The sequence below is a fragment of the Chaetodon trifascialis genome, chromosome 6 (genome assembly GCF_039877785.1).
Source record: "Chaetodon trifascialis isolate fChaTrf1 chromosome 6, fChaTrf1.hap1, whole genome shotgun sequence".
NCBI lineage: Eukaryota > Metazoa > Chordata > Actinopteri > Chaetodontiformes > Chaetodontidae > Chaetodon > Chaetodon trifascialis.
The window spans coordinates 8546421-8566320 of NC_092061.1; the positions used below are offsets into that span (position 1 = coordinate 8546421).

General features: G+C 42.8%; 1 protein-coding gene across 2 annotated transcripts in view; it reads right to left on the reverse strand.

Annotated features, from left to right (window-relative positions):
• The window catches only part of wscd2 (WSC domain containing 2), a 36729-nt gene that overhangs the window by 2805 nt on the left and 14024 nt on the right, over window positions 1–19900 (reverse strand). For both annotated transcript variants that reach the window (XM_070964926.1, XM_070964927.1), the window contains 7 exons: window positions 12388–13312; window positions 8553–8667; window positions 5524–5708; window positions 3249–3370; window positions 2992–3166; window positions 2121–2285; window positions 1823–2023 (listed from right to left, as the gene is read on the reverse strand). In XM_070964926.1, coding sequence (XP_070821027.1) covers window positions 1823–2023; window positions 2121–2285; window positions 2992–3166; window positions 3249–3370; window positions 5524–5708; window positions 8553–8667; window positions 12388–12775 — 1351 coding nt within the window. In that variant the 5' untranslated portion in view covers window positions 12776–13312. The remainder of the gene's footprint in view (window positions 1–1822; window positions 2024–2120; window positions 2286–2991; window positions 3167–3248; window positions 3371–5523; window positions 5709–8552; window positions 8668–12387; window positions 13313–19900) is intronic.

Genomic DNA, 19900 nt, shown 5'->3' on the forward strand with positions numbered 1-19900 from the left:
TGGAAGGCAGCGTCTGCCACATCATCTGAGCCCCACAGTCTCCCTCTGCAGAGGTGAGCGCATCACATCGTACCCGTGGCGCCCCGAACACAATGTCACGCCGACTCTCAAACTGGATCCTCTGTCTGTATTCGAAGTGGCAGCTGTCATAAAGCCTTCCTGCTCACTGATGTCACCGCATCATTTCCCCAACAACACAAGGAATAAACATTCATCGGAGACGGCAGGCCGATTGTGCTGATGTTTTCACAAAGAGAGACAACTGCTGGGTCGGCAACTCTCCAGCCTCTGGAAAATCGATTAAACCTCACAGAAAGTCAGAGAGACGATACACAGACGAGACAAAACCAGTTGCCATGGTTACCGAGACCCACTTTGGTGTACTGACAAAAGCAGAATATGCATGAAATGTAATGATATTTTGGCAAAGGGCATGCAGTTTTACAGACAAAAAGTTATTGGACCAAAAGGATTCATTTCTTTAATTACTCCATTAACGATGACCTTATTGACTACCTCTTTTAATAATCAAGTGGACTTAGGAGGAATCTTAAAAAGTGCCTTAATGTAATATATTATTATCAACTTTATAAGATGATTTGTTTTTTACCTCTCCAGCGTAATCTTAGAGGAAGTTCCTTGGATGCACATAACATGCTATAACATGAAGGATCCCTGACAAGACTTAAAAATGTTACAGCTTCTTTAAAGGAACATTTTGTGAAACACGCTTATTTGAGTCAGATGAGAAATTAGAGCCAACAGCTAATTAGCTTAGCTTAGCACAGGGACCGAAAACAAGGGGACCCAGCTAGCTTAGCGCACTACCAGCACTTCGAATGCTTACTTGAAATGTCATATCTCATTTATTTAATCCCTTTAAGAAGTAAACATGACAATTGCAAGGTGTTTAGCTTTGTGCTAAGCTAAGCTAACTAGCTGCTGAATGTAGCTCCATATTGTGTGAACAGATATGTGACTGGTATCAATCTTCTCGTCCAACTGTCCCTCAGAGAGCCAATAAATGTATTTCCCCAGATAATGAAATATCCAATCATTGCAACCGGGAAGAATAAAATGAAATAATGGAAACATTTCTATACAAACAGTCCACACATACATGCATTTCCTAGTTAAATGGGGCACAAGAGTCTGAGGAATCAGCTGGTTTTATCTGGTGGCTCGACTCATCATCTGACCAAACAGAGTTACTGTGGTTATGGTTGGCTGGCTGTTTAATTTCTCATTTTTAAAAACAGAGCGTGCCTGACATCATGTACAAAATGTCTTCCAATCAAAACTTTGCTCAGCCGCATTGGTTTATAAGGTCACAACCACTGAAACAGCTCTGGGCTTACTGGCCCATTTCCTAACCATTCTACATCAGCACCATTTCTCAATTCATTGAATGATACCACAAACTCTCTGTGAGGTCAAAGGTAACAAGTATAGTTTCAGTTGAATTTTATTTGGGGTGGGGGAAGTTTTTTTTAACGTTGTCTCGTATGGGTTGTGAGTCCATCTGTGACATTTCAAAGTAAAGGATGGTGGCTTGTTTCAAAGGACTGAGGCTCAGCAAACCTTCAGTCACAAGTCATTTGTCCTTCAGCTGATGATAGATTTTGGCCATATGCTCACACATTCTTACATTTTGCCCCTTCAACTGAAAAAAGTCTACTTCCTATTTTAAGTGTCTTGCTTTGAGTTACCAAAAGTTGCTTGGTTCAGTATTTTAGTTTTAAGTTTTTTTTATTGTTTACATGACTATATGCATGATGCATTTTCACAAATTCTGTACAATACAGAGGTTAGAGCATCTCACCTTTCCCTCTCCAGTGGGCCTGGGAGGCAAATCCAATATGGCCGCCATATTTTCTGTTAAATTCTGCCATGAGGGCTTTGTAGGGGTTTCGGATCATGAGGATGCCGGAGTCAAAGGCTTCGATCTCCTTCCTTCCGCTCTCATGTGTCTTAATGCAGATGGTCCTCCCACTCCGCCAGTGGTCCCGCTCTCCTTTAAATCCTGTGATGACGTCCCATAGTGAACATATTTAATCCACAGACGTGCACTCGTAAATGAATATGTTTGTGAATCGGGCCAGATAAACGGCAATGCCTACCTTTATTGTAAAGGGAGCCATCAAAGTAATAGCTGCCGGTGTAGAAGCCAGTGGCGAGCTCGATCAGGTGGCGAGCCCAGGTGTTGCCGGCTCCTGGGAAACTGGCGAGCGCCACCAGCTGCTTGGCTCGAGTGGGGAGGAAGTGGCGGTCCATGCAGCGGTTATCTGATAAAACACAGAGACCAACAGGCTATATTATTGATTTGTTGTAAAAAAGAATAAATCTACAGTGATGTACAGTGATAAACACAGCCATGACGTGGGTGAGAGACAGTCAGACTCTGCAAAATACCGGACAAGTAGCTCAACACAGAGACCTAAAGTTAGTCACTTCCTGTTTATTAAGTTCTGCAATAATAGTGACAAAAGAAAAAGAAATATTATGTTGAAACATCGGAAGTTTGCGGGAAAGACATTTAACACATTGGAGAAAGGTCAAAAAAGCGTTACAGAGATACAGACACGTTATGGTGCGATTTCTTTGCTGTGTGTGGGTTAGCTTGACTCCTCTTCATAACAAATTGCCTAATAATTCCTACTCACTGACGTCAACGTGCTGCTGACGTCAGATAAAAAAACATTAAAAAAACGGAACAATGAGTGCAGATTTCTGAGCTGTCCTGACTATTTAGTTCACAGTATTAATCCTCCTTTTCTGTTTGCTGGGCTCAGCTGTCTGGTGCATTGAGGAATCACAAAAATTTAGAACGAGACTAAAAAACAAAGGCACTTTTTGCAAAGACGAAAAGTCTGAAATTTAATTATCAAAGTGTGTGATAAAGGTATGTGAAGAGCATGTTTAAATTTCCTGCGTGCAGAGCGAGTTTCCTTGAGTTTCCTCACATGACAGGTGTTAGCCTCTGAGCTTTACCTTGAACCTGCGTCTGGTACACCACGAAGTACTCGTCGTTCCCGCAGCTCTCAAACTCTTCCCCGTGGCAGCGGTGGAGACACATCTCCTCGTTCTCCGGCTCATGGAGGGAGAAGAGAGGAGTCGGGAAGCCGCAGTGACATCGATCTCCAGCCAGGACGGCCAGCGATTTCTCCTGAAATACATCAGCCGTTACACACCGGAGACACGCTCACGCCCTCGAACTTACAATGCATGAATACACACATCCCCCTCACCCTCTCCGTGCACATGTCCACACACTTGTCCACAGACATGTTTTGGATGACCGCGCTGAAAGGAAGTGCCAGAGTGACATTGTCTGGCCTGTGGAAACACCCTTTGAAAATGGCGCTGCCATCTGAAACAGACAGAATCGAAATGTTACACCCCAACAGGAAAAAGGACCATAATATACTCCAGTTTTATGGTTACTGAGCACAGCTTCCATCAGATTGGCCTCTGTTCACTGACCCCTGAAGAGATCCCACAGAGACTCTCCCCGAGTCTACCGAGGCCCTGACATGCCAGCAGACTCGACCAATAGCAGCACTTACATCCCTGCGGTGTGTTGATGACCTTTAACCTCAGGTCCTCACTCTGGTCTGATGGATTGACCAAATATCACAACAGAGAGGAGCTGCTGCTTTATCACATAGAGCGTTTTTAGTTTATCTGCCAGATGTTTCATGTTTTGGATGTTTTCAATTTGCTGCTTCTACACACACATCTTACCTTAGATACAGAATGATTGGACAATTATTACTTTTGCACCTCAAGACTTTTTAGACCGATTAATCAATGACGACGCTATGAGAAGAGAAAGTGGACTTAAATTATGGTTGAACTGTTAATCATATGCAGCCTGTGACAGGAAGGTCGTGAGCAGCACCAATTTAATAAGAGAAAAAATCTAAAACCATTTCACATTTACGTGAGGCTGTCAACATGTCAGCCATGCTGATATACATAAGACCGTCTCTGCTGTCTCTCTGCATATGAAGCATTGATAACAGAGGAGGGAAAGCAAACACTCGAAGCTTTTTACTCTGATAGATGCCACGATGAAGACAGCTTGCTTACTCAAACATCACTGAATAAAATATGCAAATGCTTCTGCCGCATTTCTTCCTTTTTTATGTTTACTCTACCAAAACCAGCCACTCACCAAGACTGCTGAGCTGATCTATCAGTGCTGTGAGGCTTGTTACACCGCTTGCAAAGCCACACGTGGGCATCTAATGTTTTATTAATTTTTTGACCCTTTTCTCTGGCTGAAGTTGCATTTTTAATGTCATGTCCATGTTCTCTTTATTCCACTGCAGTATGAGTGCATCGTCTTTCCGTTTCCCTCCTTTGCACTCGCATTGCACTCGCATGCCACAGCTTTTCAGATCAAATGCTTTTTAAATCGGTTGACTCACACATATGCAGCATTCAAAGATATATCATACACAAGGCCTTGTGGAGCAAACAATAGATCATCGATTTCAACAACCAGCTGAGTGAAATCTTCATGCTTTGCTTACAAATGATTGTGTAACAATGAGGCAAAGGAAATAAAGGCAGAACAACATCTCTGCAGGATCACAGCTGTTAACTTTTACTGAAAACACTCAATCGTGTGACTGTGATGGTCTCTAAGTGGCAAAAACCACAAAACAGCCACCTCAACACATTTCCTGCGTTTCCTCTTTGATGCCCTGAGCATGGCTCACATGATGGAGATCAGGGTCAGAGGTGAAAACACAAACATGAAGAGCTTACTCAGCAGTCTGTTGGATAGCAAAGGGAGGGGGGAAAGCAGAAATGAAAATAATAACAATAAACTTGAAAAAAATAAACAAACAGCATTGAACTGGACTGGGAAAGTGAGATTTAGATTCAAGAGTTGCTCAGATATTCACTACAGATGTGCGTGTTAAATCCCTTCCTATCAGCAGATAAATTCTAAGCAGTGGGCAGATGAGAAAAGGGAAGAACAAGCAGGGCGTGAAAAGTTACCCCACCTCGTGGCCGGGACTTTTTCAAATCTCACAGCAGAAAGTACCGAAGAAAGGAACCCGCATCTCGCAACAATTTTTTCAACAGACTACCTCAGCACACAGATCTTTTTCACTTCTGATAATCAGCTCTTCCCTCACTTCACTTCAGTTTTCCAGCAGCAGGCAGCGAGTGTTTATGATGCAGACCACGGCTGGCTGGGCTACGTAGGTAGCACAGCTCTCCGGGGGAAAGAGGTAAACACAACAGAGCAGCCCGCTCCCAACTGTGGCATCAACCCAAAATAAAACAAATATTTTCCCTCAAAATAGCATCTTTGTGCCTAAGCGGAGACTGTCCGTGTACTCTGCTCGTTTTTTTAATATCAAATTCAGTTTTTTTTATTGGAAGAAATGATTCAAATTTGAAATGTGACGCCGCTCTCTGGTGTTTACTTGATAGCCCCAGTGTGCAGCGGCTTCCTGTGAAACCCAGGGGAGTTTTGTTGTCGGTGCAGAGCGTCAGACTCACAGCGGCGCGCTGACTCCTGGCTCAGCTCCAGCCTATAGATAGACAGTCGGTTGGCTCCTCCGCACAGGTTGCTCTTCTCTCCTTTACACTCCATGTTGCATTCGCTCTCTGAGGCATTGGGCGCCTGGATCTTGTGGCCACAGTAGCACTCTGCTCCGAACTCCAGACCCGCGTACATGTAACCTCTGGAGGATAGAGAAAAGAAAAAGGATTTGCATCGTTAGCAAAGGGAGACAGTTTGAGTGATTGCTCCATTATGTGTCTTAATCCTTCACCGGCCAACAGAGATTATCAATCAGAGCAAACCAGATAAGCAGAACCGAACACATGAAGCAAAGAAGATGCTGAGAACACATCCAAACATTACTCTGGAATAACATGAAGATGAGGGAAATTACACTTGCTGTGAAGCTTTAAGGCAAAACCAATTATAAATATACTTGACAACTGAATCCATCACACGAGGTCTCTTCCCTGCTTTCTGTTTCTTCTCAGAGGATTTGACTCCCAGGAGGCCTTTCGGATGCAATTAGACGTCTAACACACCCCTCACACAGGACAAATCCCCTGGGCTGTCAATCAAACCCCAACCTCCATGTGCCGCTATGTGCTGTTGCCCCTCATTTGTTTGTCTGTTTTTATTAACTGGCTGCTCTGGGAGAAGCAAGAAGCAAGAGGAGGAAGGAGGCTGAAAACAAGCATATCTCTCTGTTCCTATTCTCTGCTCTGTGAATCAGTGATGGGTGTAATTCAATGCATTCGATAGTGCCGTTCCCGGTATTCCACGGGGAGGAGGAAGAGGTGAGAGAAAGATGGGTGAGGCAGCAGAGAGAGGGAGACGGGATGTGAGGAAACAGGAGACAAATGGAGGAGAGAAAAAGAGAGATAAATGCTTCAAAAACTGGAGCAGTCATGACTGTTTTTTATAGGCACTGGACACTGGATGTTTATACCGATCCAGACGTCTATAAGCAAAAAACTGTATTCTGGAGTATCAGCTGGCATTTTTATGCACATATAAGAAACATAATAGTAAAATTAATTATTTCTGAAAGTGTTCTACATGACCAAATATATGACTAAGTGTATGTGGACTCCTGAATATTACACACATATGGGACTCCCGGTCTGCAGGTATTTGCTCCCATTAAGATTCAAAAGCATGGCTGAGCTTGAACACCGACGTTTGGCAATGAGACCTGCCTCACAGAGGGTTCTCCAATTCACCCCAAAGGCGTTGGATGCAAAGCCGGACTTTCAACCAGGCAAAGCCAGCAATTACCACAGGGCGAGTATAAAAGGGTTTGTGCTCTTAACTCCTGGCTTTTCAGAGTACAGTGTCAGGTGTGTATGGATCCAAGGTCCCATTTCACAGAAGAATTGCACAAAAGAAAAGAGGTTCTTGAGATGCAAAACAAATCAGATCCTTTCATGTGCATATGTTTGACACATGTGTCACTCTTTGGACATGGAGTAAATTGATTCTTTTTGCATCTCAAGAGTCTCTGCTATGTTTTTTTCTGTCAGTGTGCAGGATATTTTTCTATGAAACGGATCTACCACAGGGCCCCAGAGCTCCAGGCTCCAGGATTACTGTGTGTCAACTGGTTTATTCTAGTTTAATCAACAATTTGTTTCAAAATATTCAGCACAATTTCAGCTGACATGATGTCGGCCTTAAAGCGTGCCCTGCTTTATTACACAGGCCCTGTCAGTCCAGCTTATGATTTCAGTTTTGTGCTCTCATGTCGCATACTTCAAAGTTAATGTGTTTAGTCAAGTTATGACACAGAAAGGCTGGAGCCAGTCAGTTTTCCAGCACAGAAAAACAGCTCACACCGCACAGACAGCAGGAGAGAATGGGGGTTAATAGGAATCCAGCAGCTCATTTTGTCTCCTGAACAGGTTGATCTGGTCATGGTTGGACGGGGTTCAGACAGGGGCTCCGCAGGCCAGTCCAGTTCCTCTGCAGCAAACTGAAAAAGCGATTTCTTCATGGACCACAGGGGCATTGTTGTGTTGAAATATAAAAAGGACCTTCCCTGAACTGAATTGGAAACACATGTCTAAAATATCATTGTATGCTGTAACAGTGAGATTTACTTTTGTTGATACAAAGAGACCAAACCCAAACCCAGAAAAAACTACCCCCACAAAACAGGCGTGTCCACATACTTTTGGCCATATAGTGTATTTTAGTTGTCCGGTAATATAGTGTAGTCCATGATAAAACTGTGATACAACCAATGATTGACTCACCTTAAAGTGTGTTTAATAGCTGTTCTGGAGCTTTCGACCATATCACATGATCTTCATCAGCACATGCATTCTGCCCAGTTGCCGTAATAACAATGTAATATATACAGCAGATGCTCCAATTTCCGTTTTAGGTGGAAAAGAAAGCAGGACATGTCTCTAGAATCAGGTTGTGGCAACAGATGGATTGAAATTGTATGTAGTGTGCAGATTGTGTGTGTAGATAATGTTTCATACACATTTTGGAAACTTGGGTGATGTCAGACAAACATACAAAATTTAGGGATCTGTATCTGATGATCGTTGATAAAAAAGTTTGAGGGCCATGCATCGTATGCGAGTTTCCTGGGAGAAAGAACAAATGGATGGCCTTAAAATATGAGGGTAAGCCAGAAAAATGGAAGTGTTGGCAGGTATGCTCGAGAATATTAAGTGATAATATGACATGATGAAAAACTGAAGCTGTTTCCTCAACTGCAATTGCTTCTTTGCTTTCTCCAGAATTTGAGTTTCTCTTTCATTATTTTGTACAACAAGATATATGTCGACGTTAATATCTGTGACAAGCCTGGGCTGGTGAAGAATCAGCCGCCAGATCTTTGATCACTCTGGTTCTATGAAAGACCACAAACGAGGAGGTACCGTTTAATCACTGTCAGCATTTTTAATATTCATATCAGCTCTTCTGCTCGTCTACTTTATTTCTGCCAGCAGAGATAAAAAGGAGAGGGAAGTGAGGGATATCTAATGGATGTTTTTTGTTGCTCTCGTACCTTTCTGCACAGTTGTCTTGGCAACGGAATACAGTCATTTTTTTGTAGTCAAAAAAGGAAACTCCTCTCAGCGCCCGTTTCTGCGTGTCGTCAATGTAGCAGCCGATATACTTTGCTGAAAAAGAGACATAATGTAAGTTAGTCGTGTACACAGACCGAAAGACACATTTTTAAAATAAAACACAGAGTTTATTAATTAATACAGTGTTTGTAGCAGAAGAATTGACTTCAGCTCCTGTGCAACGCAGTCAAAAGAATATGTGAAACAGCTGTTTGACCAGCAGTATCGTCTTTATGCCGGCGCAGTGTAGTAACAGAGCACATGAGGAGTCCAAACTGGGGCAGAGTCTTTATTTATTTATAAAGACACACATCCCCTTCTAGTGGCATGTAACTGTAGTGGCAGTCATCGCTGCATTGTTTCAGAAGTGAGTGGGGGTTGGGCTTCAGTGAACCTCTGCAGAGGCAGCAACCCTTCAACAGCTTCCTCCCCCCCATTAAAACTCGGCTCCCCTGTCTAACCAAGCTGCACAGGCTCTACTGTACCTTTAACAAACAAACCTCTCGCCATCTGTGCTGTGCCATTACCCCTCTGAGCCTCTGTTAATAGCTAAATGAGTCCTAGTCCGCTGCATTACTTTAATTGTTATGGTCTCAAGGCCTGCATTTCAGCAGCATGTGGTGTGCTGCAGGATTCCACTGTAATCTTCCTCCTAACTATTGTTTAGCTGGAAAATAATCTGCTTTATGATGAAGGGGAGCGATTTAAATGAAGCTGGAACCTCTTAGTTGAATAGTATATTCCTGCTTAGTATGACATCAGGGTAAAGGATGAAACTCATGTGTCCATGTTACCGTCAGCTGCTCTGCTTTATACTTTGAGTAGACACACAAAACCTCCCCGTACCCGGAGGAGCATATTAACTAATGTCAACAGTGTTCCAGCTAGATTCTTTCCCCAGTCTACTCCTGTTTGGCCTTCAGTACAATATGCTTCTGTGCTACTGCAGCACACAGTACAACTGTGTACATGTGCTGCAGTCTGCACCTTATGCTGCAATATTTTGTTCACATTAAATTCAGATCCCAGTGAGAAGGAGGGCATTTGCAGAGAGAGGAGAGGAAGGACAAATACATAATAGAGTTTTGGAGATGATTTAGACTGCAGAGTAATGAGTGGTGCTGGATGCATGCGAGCTTTGAAGCTACTAATTAATCTACGATCACTTTCTGCTGCAGTCCTGCGAGGTTAGCGTTAACCTCAGACTGAGAGACCCTCATTTGATCAGTTTGGATTTACATTGTTAGCATGTTTGCTTTGCCGACCTTGAATCGGGAAAAAAAAAAAGTAGCTCGAGACTGTTCTTGCAAATCATTGTCCTTTAATATTGTACACTGTACTGTGCAGCAGGGTACTGTGTTGTACTGTGACTCAGAGATTTCGTAATGAAATCACTCATTTATTTTCTCTTCAGGCTCCCAGAGGCTGGCGTCTGTCCCGGAGCAGAGGGAGTTAAAAATCAGCAGCCTCCACATTTTGTCACAGCGCTAACAGACATAGCAGCAGTCACTCACACTTATGCTTCATATTTATGGGCAGTTTAGATTCTTCACCTGCCTGTACTGCACTCTGGAGGGAAACCAGAAACCTGCATAACCATAACAGAGTCATCGTAAAAATCCTGCAGATATTTATGGCTATTCAGTGTTAATTTTAAGGTGTCATGGATATGAATAAATAGAAACATCCATATGGAACGAGCGGATTTCCAGTCGTCTCCCTGCCAGTCGTATATAGACCAGTTTACAAGTGCTGAACTGAATGCTTTTCATAATACCTACTTAAAAATAAGTACTACTTACTGAAGCAGTATACTCAACTACAGGTTTGAGGTAGTTATCCTTTACTTGAGCATTTCTATTTTAAGTTACTTTATATTTCTTTTCCACTGCACAACATTGTATTACATTTAATTGACAACTTAAGATTTAGGTTTTATATAGACAAGGTGATCAGTTTTTTAAAAATGATCCATTATTGTAGATAAAACTGCCCAAATGAACATCAAGTAGTTAAACTTAGCTCCACTTCTATCAGCTACATAATAAAATGCTTACTGTCTAAATCATTAGAAAAAACTTGCACTGTACAACTTCAACACTGGACTTTGGATATATTCATTTCATGTTACTTAATACTTCCGTTTCATCACATTTCAGAGACAATATTGTGCCTTTTACTCCACTACATGTATCTAACAGCTATAGTTGCAGATTAAAATTTAAATGTAGAAAACACAATCATTTTATAAAATGAGACTACCAGATTGTATATAAATAGTTAAAATTAGCTTTAACTACAATATCAAATGCTGCTTAACATGTTAATGCATCAGTAATAATAATCCAACAATAAAAAGATGTACATAATATTTTACTCTGAAAGGAGCTTTTCTGTATGAGTAATTTTGCAGTTTTGAATGAAAGATGCTTCTTGGTATATTTTTTATTTATCTAGACAGTGACAGCTGGAGAGAGACAGGAAAGGCAGGGGACAGAGAGGAGAGGACATGCAGCAAAGGGTCCAGGCTGGAACTGAACCCGACTTGCTGCGATAAGCACTCGCTCTGCTGGGACGCCACCGAGCGAAGGACATTTGCTTGTAATAGAGTATTTTAACATTACTACGTTTCCTTAACTAAAGGATGAGAGTACGTCCTGCACAACTGCTTCTGTTTTCTATTGTGTTTCATTGGAAGGTTTGGACTGACAATCAGCTGTTTCTTTGAATACATGTTAAAGATATCTAGTGTTGGCTGCGTTTAATAATTTATACTTCATCCAGGAGTGCAGAGAGTGTTTGACAGGCTAAGAAAAGCAGAGAGGAGGAAGAGAGGTGTGCCATGTGAGTAAATGATAGCTAATTTGATCGTGTTTCATTTGAAAAGAAGTACGTAGGAAATTCATGCCACCCAAGGTCAGAGACATCGGCTCTGAACAGAGACTTCCTGTCCTCGCTCTGGTGTTATCAAAACATGGTGTGATTTGCTAAGATGTCAGATGCCAGTGAGGAGTTTACATGTAAACCTCCTCCGACAGGACTGTGCAGGCACACAGTTTACAAACCGAGCAGATAAAAGCGTAAAGGCGGCGATTATGATGTTGAGATGTTGTGCCTGTGTTGCAGCTCGAGTGTGGCTGAACATGTGCCGAGCAGCACAAAGCGAAGCTGCAGCTGCAGCACTGTGGGTGAGACCCTCACTCTGAGACAAGACAGAGGGCTTAATCATAATCACCATCTCTCTCCACTCTCGAGAGATTTCCTACATGACCAATTACAACCAGAAATTCTCAGTCATTAACATGATGCAGTTTGTAATCAGAGACTACTTTGAATCAATTTCACATTAACATGAAGTGTTGGAGGGATAAGTGCTGCCTCCGTGTTTGCCAGTAGATGTGCATTATAAATCAGCCTGCACTAAAAAGTTTTAATTTCTAACAATTTGTTGAATAATCTATTCTGACAAAAACAACGATATAATAATTGTTCTGATAATATTTTACACAAGAATCCAGTCACAGAGTCATCATTAATGTTTCAACAATGCAATTATTCTTGCAATTGCTGGCACATACTGTTATTATTCCCTCATTTAAAATTAATTTAGTGTGCCAGTAAATTCTATTTATATGTTTGCTGATCTGCACAAATGCACACTGCAGCTTTATTATGTGGGAGAAGCAGATGGTCACCACAGACAATAAGGTCAAATCTCATCTTTTATAATTTACCATAATTTCTCTTTTTGAATTTTGAGATCAGCGTACCCACCTCTTCCATCGTCCATGTCTTTGGCATTGCGTCCTTTAAGTGCACGGTTCCAGTTGCTGGTGTAGTCTCCCCCCCTGCTCACCGTCCCACGGCCCTCCTGTCTGACCTTTTTCATCCACGGAGGGCCATACCTCCGTCCAGACCTGCGCGTCTCCTTAAACACTCGACCCATGATGCCAAGCCCCCGAGCGTCTGACAAAGTTCGGCTGCCCATCTCTGAAGCTACCACAGAGTCCCGGCCCCCCCTGGCTCTGGGGCCGCTGTCCCCGACGAAGCCAGAGTGCAGGAAGACGAGGCTCCCGGCGGTCAGGTAGAGGAGGATGAGGGAAAAGAATCGGACAGGTTTCCTGCGGAAATAGCGCTGTATCTTCAGCAGAGGCTTGGCCATGCTGGCTCCCCCTGCCACTCAGACACAATCTGCCAGTGAAGAAAACTCATAAAGCAGAAGAATCAAGACCAGCTCTCAATTTTTCCACCACACAGCCCCACCAGGCCCAAAATAAAACGAAGAAAAAGTCAGTTGGAGTGTCTTAATCCTGAATGAAGGTCATCCAAACAATAGCATGACTCTTCCCTCATGTATGCCTCTTCAGCCTCATGAGGATGCTGCTTAGTTTACACCTTTGCACTGTGCAGCTCTGCAGACTGTGTCCACACGAGAGTGTCTCTGCGCTCCCGCTGACTGTTCTGCCCCGAGAGCCGGTTCCGGGGCCACAGCGTGAAAGGTGAGCGGCTCAGAGGGAAAGATGATCAGCCAACACTGCTTTCACTCCAATTATCAGCCTGTAGAGATGCCACACCAGCGCAGCAGTGGCACTTTCTCCCACACTGTGCAGAATGAAGAGGGTTTTATTTAGTAGCTTCGTCTTTGTGCGGCTGGCTATTCACTGAGACGATCCGGGAGAGAGGGGGTGTGACTCACCATCTGCAGTAAAGACACACACACACACAAAAAGGAGGAACAAGTGTACACCTGAGTAAGCTTTATCGCACATGGAAGAGGAGAAACAACATGAGCAGGTTACAAAAGGACGAAGTCAGCGCATCACCTGCAAGGGAATACACGTCAAACTTCCTGCTGAGCTTTAACACCATCCAAGAAGAAACTGTCCATTCAAACAATATGACTGTTTTCTGTTAGAAGTTAAACCGCCCTCGTTCTTTTTTCTGTAAAACTCACATTAATGAGAACATAAACTTAAAGCAAAGACAAGCAAAGGCGTAAATATAGGATTAAAAGCAACTATCTGGGAAACTTATCTGTTGTTATCTGTTGTTAGTTTGTGCACCAGTCAGAAAAGCTTCACTGCAACAAGCTCAGAGCTCCACATTATCTTTAATAAATTAGGTTAAGCCGGAAGGGGAAAAACAGAAACAAAGCTCTACCCTGCGGCATTTTCACTGATGCCTTTTGGAATGAATGTGTGTGGGAATAGAGGGGAATTAAAAACATTATTCAGGATGATTTGAGGTGGTGATAATTTGCATGAATGTGTGACAGGAAAAGAGCAAACTGGCTCACTTGATTTTTTTTACTGAGGTGAAAAAAAATGCAAGTTGCGTCTACTCAGCCACTAAATTCAGAGCTTATGCTGTAATGGGTTGTCTTTTTCTTATCATAATTCTCTTCATGATTTTACACTGATTACTGCGGTTTCTTTGGGATCCAGCCTTCCCAATTCCTCTGCAGCATCTCTCAAAGGAGTCTCTGTTCTGGGACGAGCCTGGGAGGCTACAATTGGAAGGTGTAATGCAACACTCCTCAGGGTCAGGGAATTTTCCAGAACATTCGAGGGGACACTCGCCCTTGTGGCTCTCTGTCTGCCCCGGGACTAATCCGCAGAATGCTTGTCACCTGAAACCTCAATGGCACCGCAGACCCCCTTTGGCTTTCTGGCCCTCTATTTTCCCTCCGGTAGTCTGGGAAGAGTCTGAGCCCGCAAGGAGAAATGGATCACATTCTGCTCATGAGCTTCAGTCTGCAGCCTGTGAGCACAAAGACAATCCTCATCCCGTCTCACTTCTCAAAACTTTGCCTCAGCATCCTGTTCGGTAACTTCTAAATATCTGCAAGGACAGGTTTTTATTACAGATGTCTTTGTCTGCTTTTTAATTATTCAGTGTTTTGCTTATTTTAAGATCAAATCTCTTTTCCTGAGTCAAGTTCAAATCATAAGCACTAAATGTTCTGAGGTATAAATGAAGGGTGCTGCAGCTGATGAGTCAAAGTTAATAAAAACATAAAGTGAATCATATTAGTGGGGTTCATACTCACGACATAAAAGACATCATTTGTTCAGGCTTCACTGTTTCAAAATAATAAGAAAATACCGTCCTAGAAATAAATCTGTTCTGCTGTCTAATTGCTACAGTTCAGAGCATTCACAAATAAATCTGCTTGATTTTGTTTGAGAAATATTTGTTCATTTTCTTGCAGCGAGTCAGATGAGAAGATTTATGCCATATCATCTCATATCTAAACACTTATGAAACTACAGCCAGCGGCCAGAGGAAACAGCTAGCTAAAAAACCTCTACAGCTCACAAATGAACACATCATATATTGTTTTTTTTAATCCAAACCCGAACATAAATGTAGAAGTTTTACTGGGTGTTAGCCTATGTACCTGACTAATTGAAATAGTGAAAAGAGACTCCTACAGTATCTATAAGCACAGAGATTTTTCAGTCCAGTTTCAGTATTTTGCTCCATGACGATGGAGAAACGATTCATCTTTCAGGATGAAGAAGATACAATAACTCTTTAACAAGCAGGTCTGTGTTTCAAACTGAATAATTTGTTTGCCTTAGAGAAATTAATCATATCTAGGTTAACATCCCTACAGGGTTTCAAGGTCTACATAGAAAAATACAACTGCCTATTTCAACCTGCCTCTTACTCCGAGCTCACTGGAGGGAAACAGTATCCTGAAAATGCGTTCTTGGTGGGACTGACAGAAAAGATGTACAAGAGAGCATTGTTTTAGGGCTGTGTGTGTGTGTGTGTGTGTGTGTGTGTGTGTGTGTGTGTGTGTGTGTGTGTGTGTGTGTGTAATGACGTGATGGCTACAGCTAAAAAGCAGCACGGTGCTTCTGTCCTGATAACCCAGTAAACAGATTTATGAGGGTGGACAGGGTGGAGAAAATGACATAAGGATACAGTGCATGTGACACCCACCCACGCTGTCTCACAAATGCAACAGGGCCACACACAGGTTAATTACTGGTGTTAATAATTCAAAGCCCCCCATCGTTACAAAAATGAATTTGACCTAGTGGCTATTTTGCAGGTTCAAATGACACTGGGAACAGTGTGGATGGAGTCTGGCTGCACCTGTATGGATCCTTCATATTGTATGACTAAGACTGAGAGTGTACACTGTCACACAGGCGGCTATGTGACACTGTACTTAAAGGCACAGCAGTGCTGTGAGCTAAACATGCTCACAATGATGATGCTAACATGCTGATGTTTCAAAGGTATAATGTTTAACATGTACACCGAGTGAGTTAAGTGTGCAAGCACGCTAATATTTGTTAATTAGTAATACACAAAGTACAGCTGAGGCTGGTGGGAATCTGATTAGATTTACAGGTAATAAACCAAAGTTTTGCATAAATTAAAATTTTCACTCAACAAAAAAATGGAAAGAGGGAGGAAAGAGGAAAAGTCGGGGGGTTATCCACCATGAATGTGTGTAAAAAACTTGAAGGCAATCCATGGGACAGTTCACATTTTACAGAGTGGATCACACTGGTGGACCGAGCGACTGATAGAGCCATCCCTCAAGCCGTGCTGCTAATGTGGATAAATTACAGCATTACAGCTTCAAATACTGTAAATTTGTGCAATTAAAAGCCACAGCAGGTGAATTTGATTTGATTTAAAATTCAGATGTGACACTTGTAAACACAGGAAGACGAAATGCAACAGATGACAGATAGGAGGTGCTGCAGAGGTCTTTTTGCCAAATCATGGCAATTACTCATGTGGAGCGGACATGAACTCACTGACTGACCATTAATTCACATTCATATTAAATGAGCCAGAAAATATTTAATCACAGCGGATTTAGAGGAGGAAACGTCAAAGTTAATCTTTGGCGAGCAGGCTGACAGCCAGCTCAGCTTGTGCTGCAGGCAAATGGCTCCACAAGTCAGTCCATAAATATTCTTCATATCTGTCCTGGGACACATTGACCAGGGAGAGGGTTGAGCAAGACAGAGCTGTGGTCAACACTGTGACACCTCTCGAGTTCAGGAACAACACTTAACTGTCAGCCAGCAGGGACGACTGGCGGCTTCAACAAACACGGAGTCACCTTGATGCAAGAGAGACCTGCTGTAACATGATACCAGCAGCCAAAAGCTATCAGAGTGACTATGTATTACTTTTTGTGGTTTGAAGGAAAGAAACAGCTAAAATAATAATACAAAAAGAAAACTTCGTGCAAGATGTAAACACACAATAGATGCATGTCTTCAGATTTCAAGTGAAGAGGTTGAATATTTAGGAGCTGGATATTTTCATGATAGAAGCAGATGAAATCTTCAGTGTTGTTACTCGGTTCTGCAGATGTAATCAATTTCCATTCCCCCGTCTCTCGATTGCCAAAAAGCATTCATTTCGCTCAAACGTGGGTGAGGCTTTTTAACTGCCAGACCTCAAAATCTCCACTGCAAATCACACCAGCTGAATCAAATTAGTTGTGATATCCTCCCACGGTTTCAAATGGGTTTTTCTTGCTGTGTTTTCACTGTGGTAAAAGTTAGAAAAATACAGGAAACCAACTGTATGGTCAGTGAGCTTATCTTTGGTGCACAGTAGAGGCAACACTGATAGTCATGAACGGTGGGCTTTTAAAGGGAAGAAACACTCAGAATGGTCCACGTTAACAGTGGCAGGAAGAAGAGGTTATCCGGTGCACGGCCACCAGCACTAGTGGGAAAGGAAGCCATCTGAGTCTTCTCTCATTGTCCTTGTTTTCTAACCCGTATTACGTGCACGCACAGTCAGCTTTAAGCCCCGTCCTGTAAAAGTACTGCACTGTAACATGCCCTCAGTTCTTCGGCAGCAGAAGGGTTAACAATGTTAGCCGCAGCAGCCCTGACCCCCCCCTCACCCTGGGGCCTGTCTTTCCGCTCTCCTAGTGTGTTTGGCCTGCCAGTGCGCATTAGCCATGTTTGTCAAATCAAATCAAACGAAAGATCACATTCCTCCCCCGGTGATAACGCTGGCCACGCGTTCAACTTTACAGAGATTGTTCCGCGGCATCCTACTCACAAAGTTGTGTCATTACAGGTCGGGGGGGAAAACTCAAGACCCCCAGAACGCAGCAAGGTTGTTGAGAACACGCCTGAATGACGATTTCATACATAATTTGTCTACACGAGTGTATAAAGGGTATTGCAATGCCAAATTGATGTGAATTATGAGGTGAGGTATTCAGGTGTAACAATAAGATAATATTAATAACTATAATATTTGTAGACGTTTACAGCGTAGAAAAAGACTGCAGTTTATATGTAAAACTCAGAAAGCTCAAATAATCCAGCTGGATGCTTCTCTTGCTGCTCTTCAAGCGGCTCGCTCAGCGCAGATGGGAACTCGTAGGAGCGCGTGACCCCTGAAAACTGGAGTGTGAACATGGCTGCTTCCAATAACAACAGGATTGCGCCGCCAAAGCCGTTTTCTTTCCTTAGTGTTTGGCAAAGTTACCACGGTAGGCGCTACATTTTTGGCTGCCCGTTTTGGCTTCAGCCATTTTAATTAGAACCGTTTTTGATCTCAGTGTGTGTCTGCATTAGTGATTGGCTTAATGCCCAATATGCTTACTTACTGGGGGCCGCTGAAAAGAAAGCCCATCAGCAGAGATGACTGCAAGAATCTGAAATGTGCAGTGAAAGATTATATGAAGCTAAGAGAGCAGCAAGGAAGCAACAAGACGACTCCGCCTCTGCTTTTCTGTGTTGACAGTTAAAAGGCTCTCTTCACATACCTTTTGATAAAGTTTCCAAAAATAAAGTTCTACTTACACACCTTTACTGTACCTTATTTATCACTAGATTAACTGTTTCTCAAAGCTTTGACTGCAATCTGTCAGGAAGCCTTGAGCACGTGGAACAAATGTGATGGAAGTAAACACATCTGTGCTGTAACAACTGTAGACAACCTGCAGTCTGGTGGCAAATAAGACATCCAGTGCTCGCACTCTGCTTTCATTAACCTCTCATTAGTGGCCTGCCGAGAGGTTAATGACACAAGATGTTAATGAAAACGTCTTACGTTTCATTTTAGATTTGTTTTAGACGGCCCGTGTGGCTTCATTTTGTGGGATCCCTCAAGCTCAGCCACCGAAACTGTGTGTAATTTAAATGCACATAACGCAGCTGAACAGTAGTTTGTATGCACATTAGCACACAAAGCGGCAGATGTACTGTAAAGCTCTATTTTACTGGTCTAAGTGTAAACCTGACAGTTCTGGTCTGGACAGAATATAAAGGAAAAATTGCCCAACTGCTGACTGTAAAAACAAAGCACACATATTTTTCCACCTCCGAATGGTTTGACAGAGCATGTAACTTACAAAATATGGGGTTTTTAAGACGAAATCCATCAAAGGTTTTCACCAACTTTTCCACGACACAGTCAAAGCATTTGGTTGGTTTGTTGATTCTCAGTATTTTCTTTCAGCAGTTGAGGAGCCAATCATGACTCTCGGTCGAGACGGGAATAAGGAAGGATCGGACAACTTTCATGTGCATAAGATGCCCAAACACTGCAGGAACGCTGCACATCTGAGTTCACCTCTTGTCATATATAGTAAGGGAGTACACAAGCAGTCTTTTCTATATTAATTTTAGAAAAGGTCAACATGCACTGAGCAGCGATTTCATCATATGTCAACCAAATCTTCAGTATGCTTGATAGTATTGGCTGATTTTTTAACCTTTATTTATTCAGGAAGTTTCACTCAGAGGGAGCCTCTCTTTCGCAGGAACACCCTGATCACGTTCGCACCAGGAAGCTGCCCAGTGCAGCCACAGTCTCATCTGCCGGCCAGTGAGCAGCTTCACTGGAGCGCCTGGGGTTAAGGGCCTTGCTGAAGAGCACCTCAGTGGCGGTAATGAGGGAAGGACAAGTGCAGCTTTTTCACTTTTGACACCCAGATTTATCCTGCCAGTCCACAGGGGATTGAACCGGCGACTTTGCGGTCACAAGCTCACCTCTCTAACCTCGGGGCAGTGGTGGCAGATAAATCACAGATATATCAGTTTGCAGTAAGTTATCAGGAATTGCAGTTCAGACACTGCAAAGATATGATTAAGATAATCAGCGACAAATTTGCTCTTCGCTTCCAAAATGCCCCCCCTGAACTAAACCTGACTTCACTGACGTACAAACTGAAATGCACCATGGCAACTGATCAGCGGTGATGGTGCAGTGATTTCACAATAAACCAACCATTTGTCAACAGGCAGATTTCAGATCCTGTTCTCATTTTTTGTTGGCA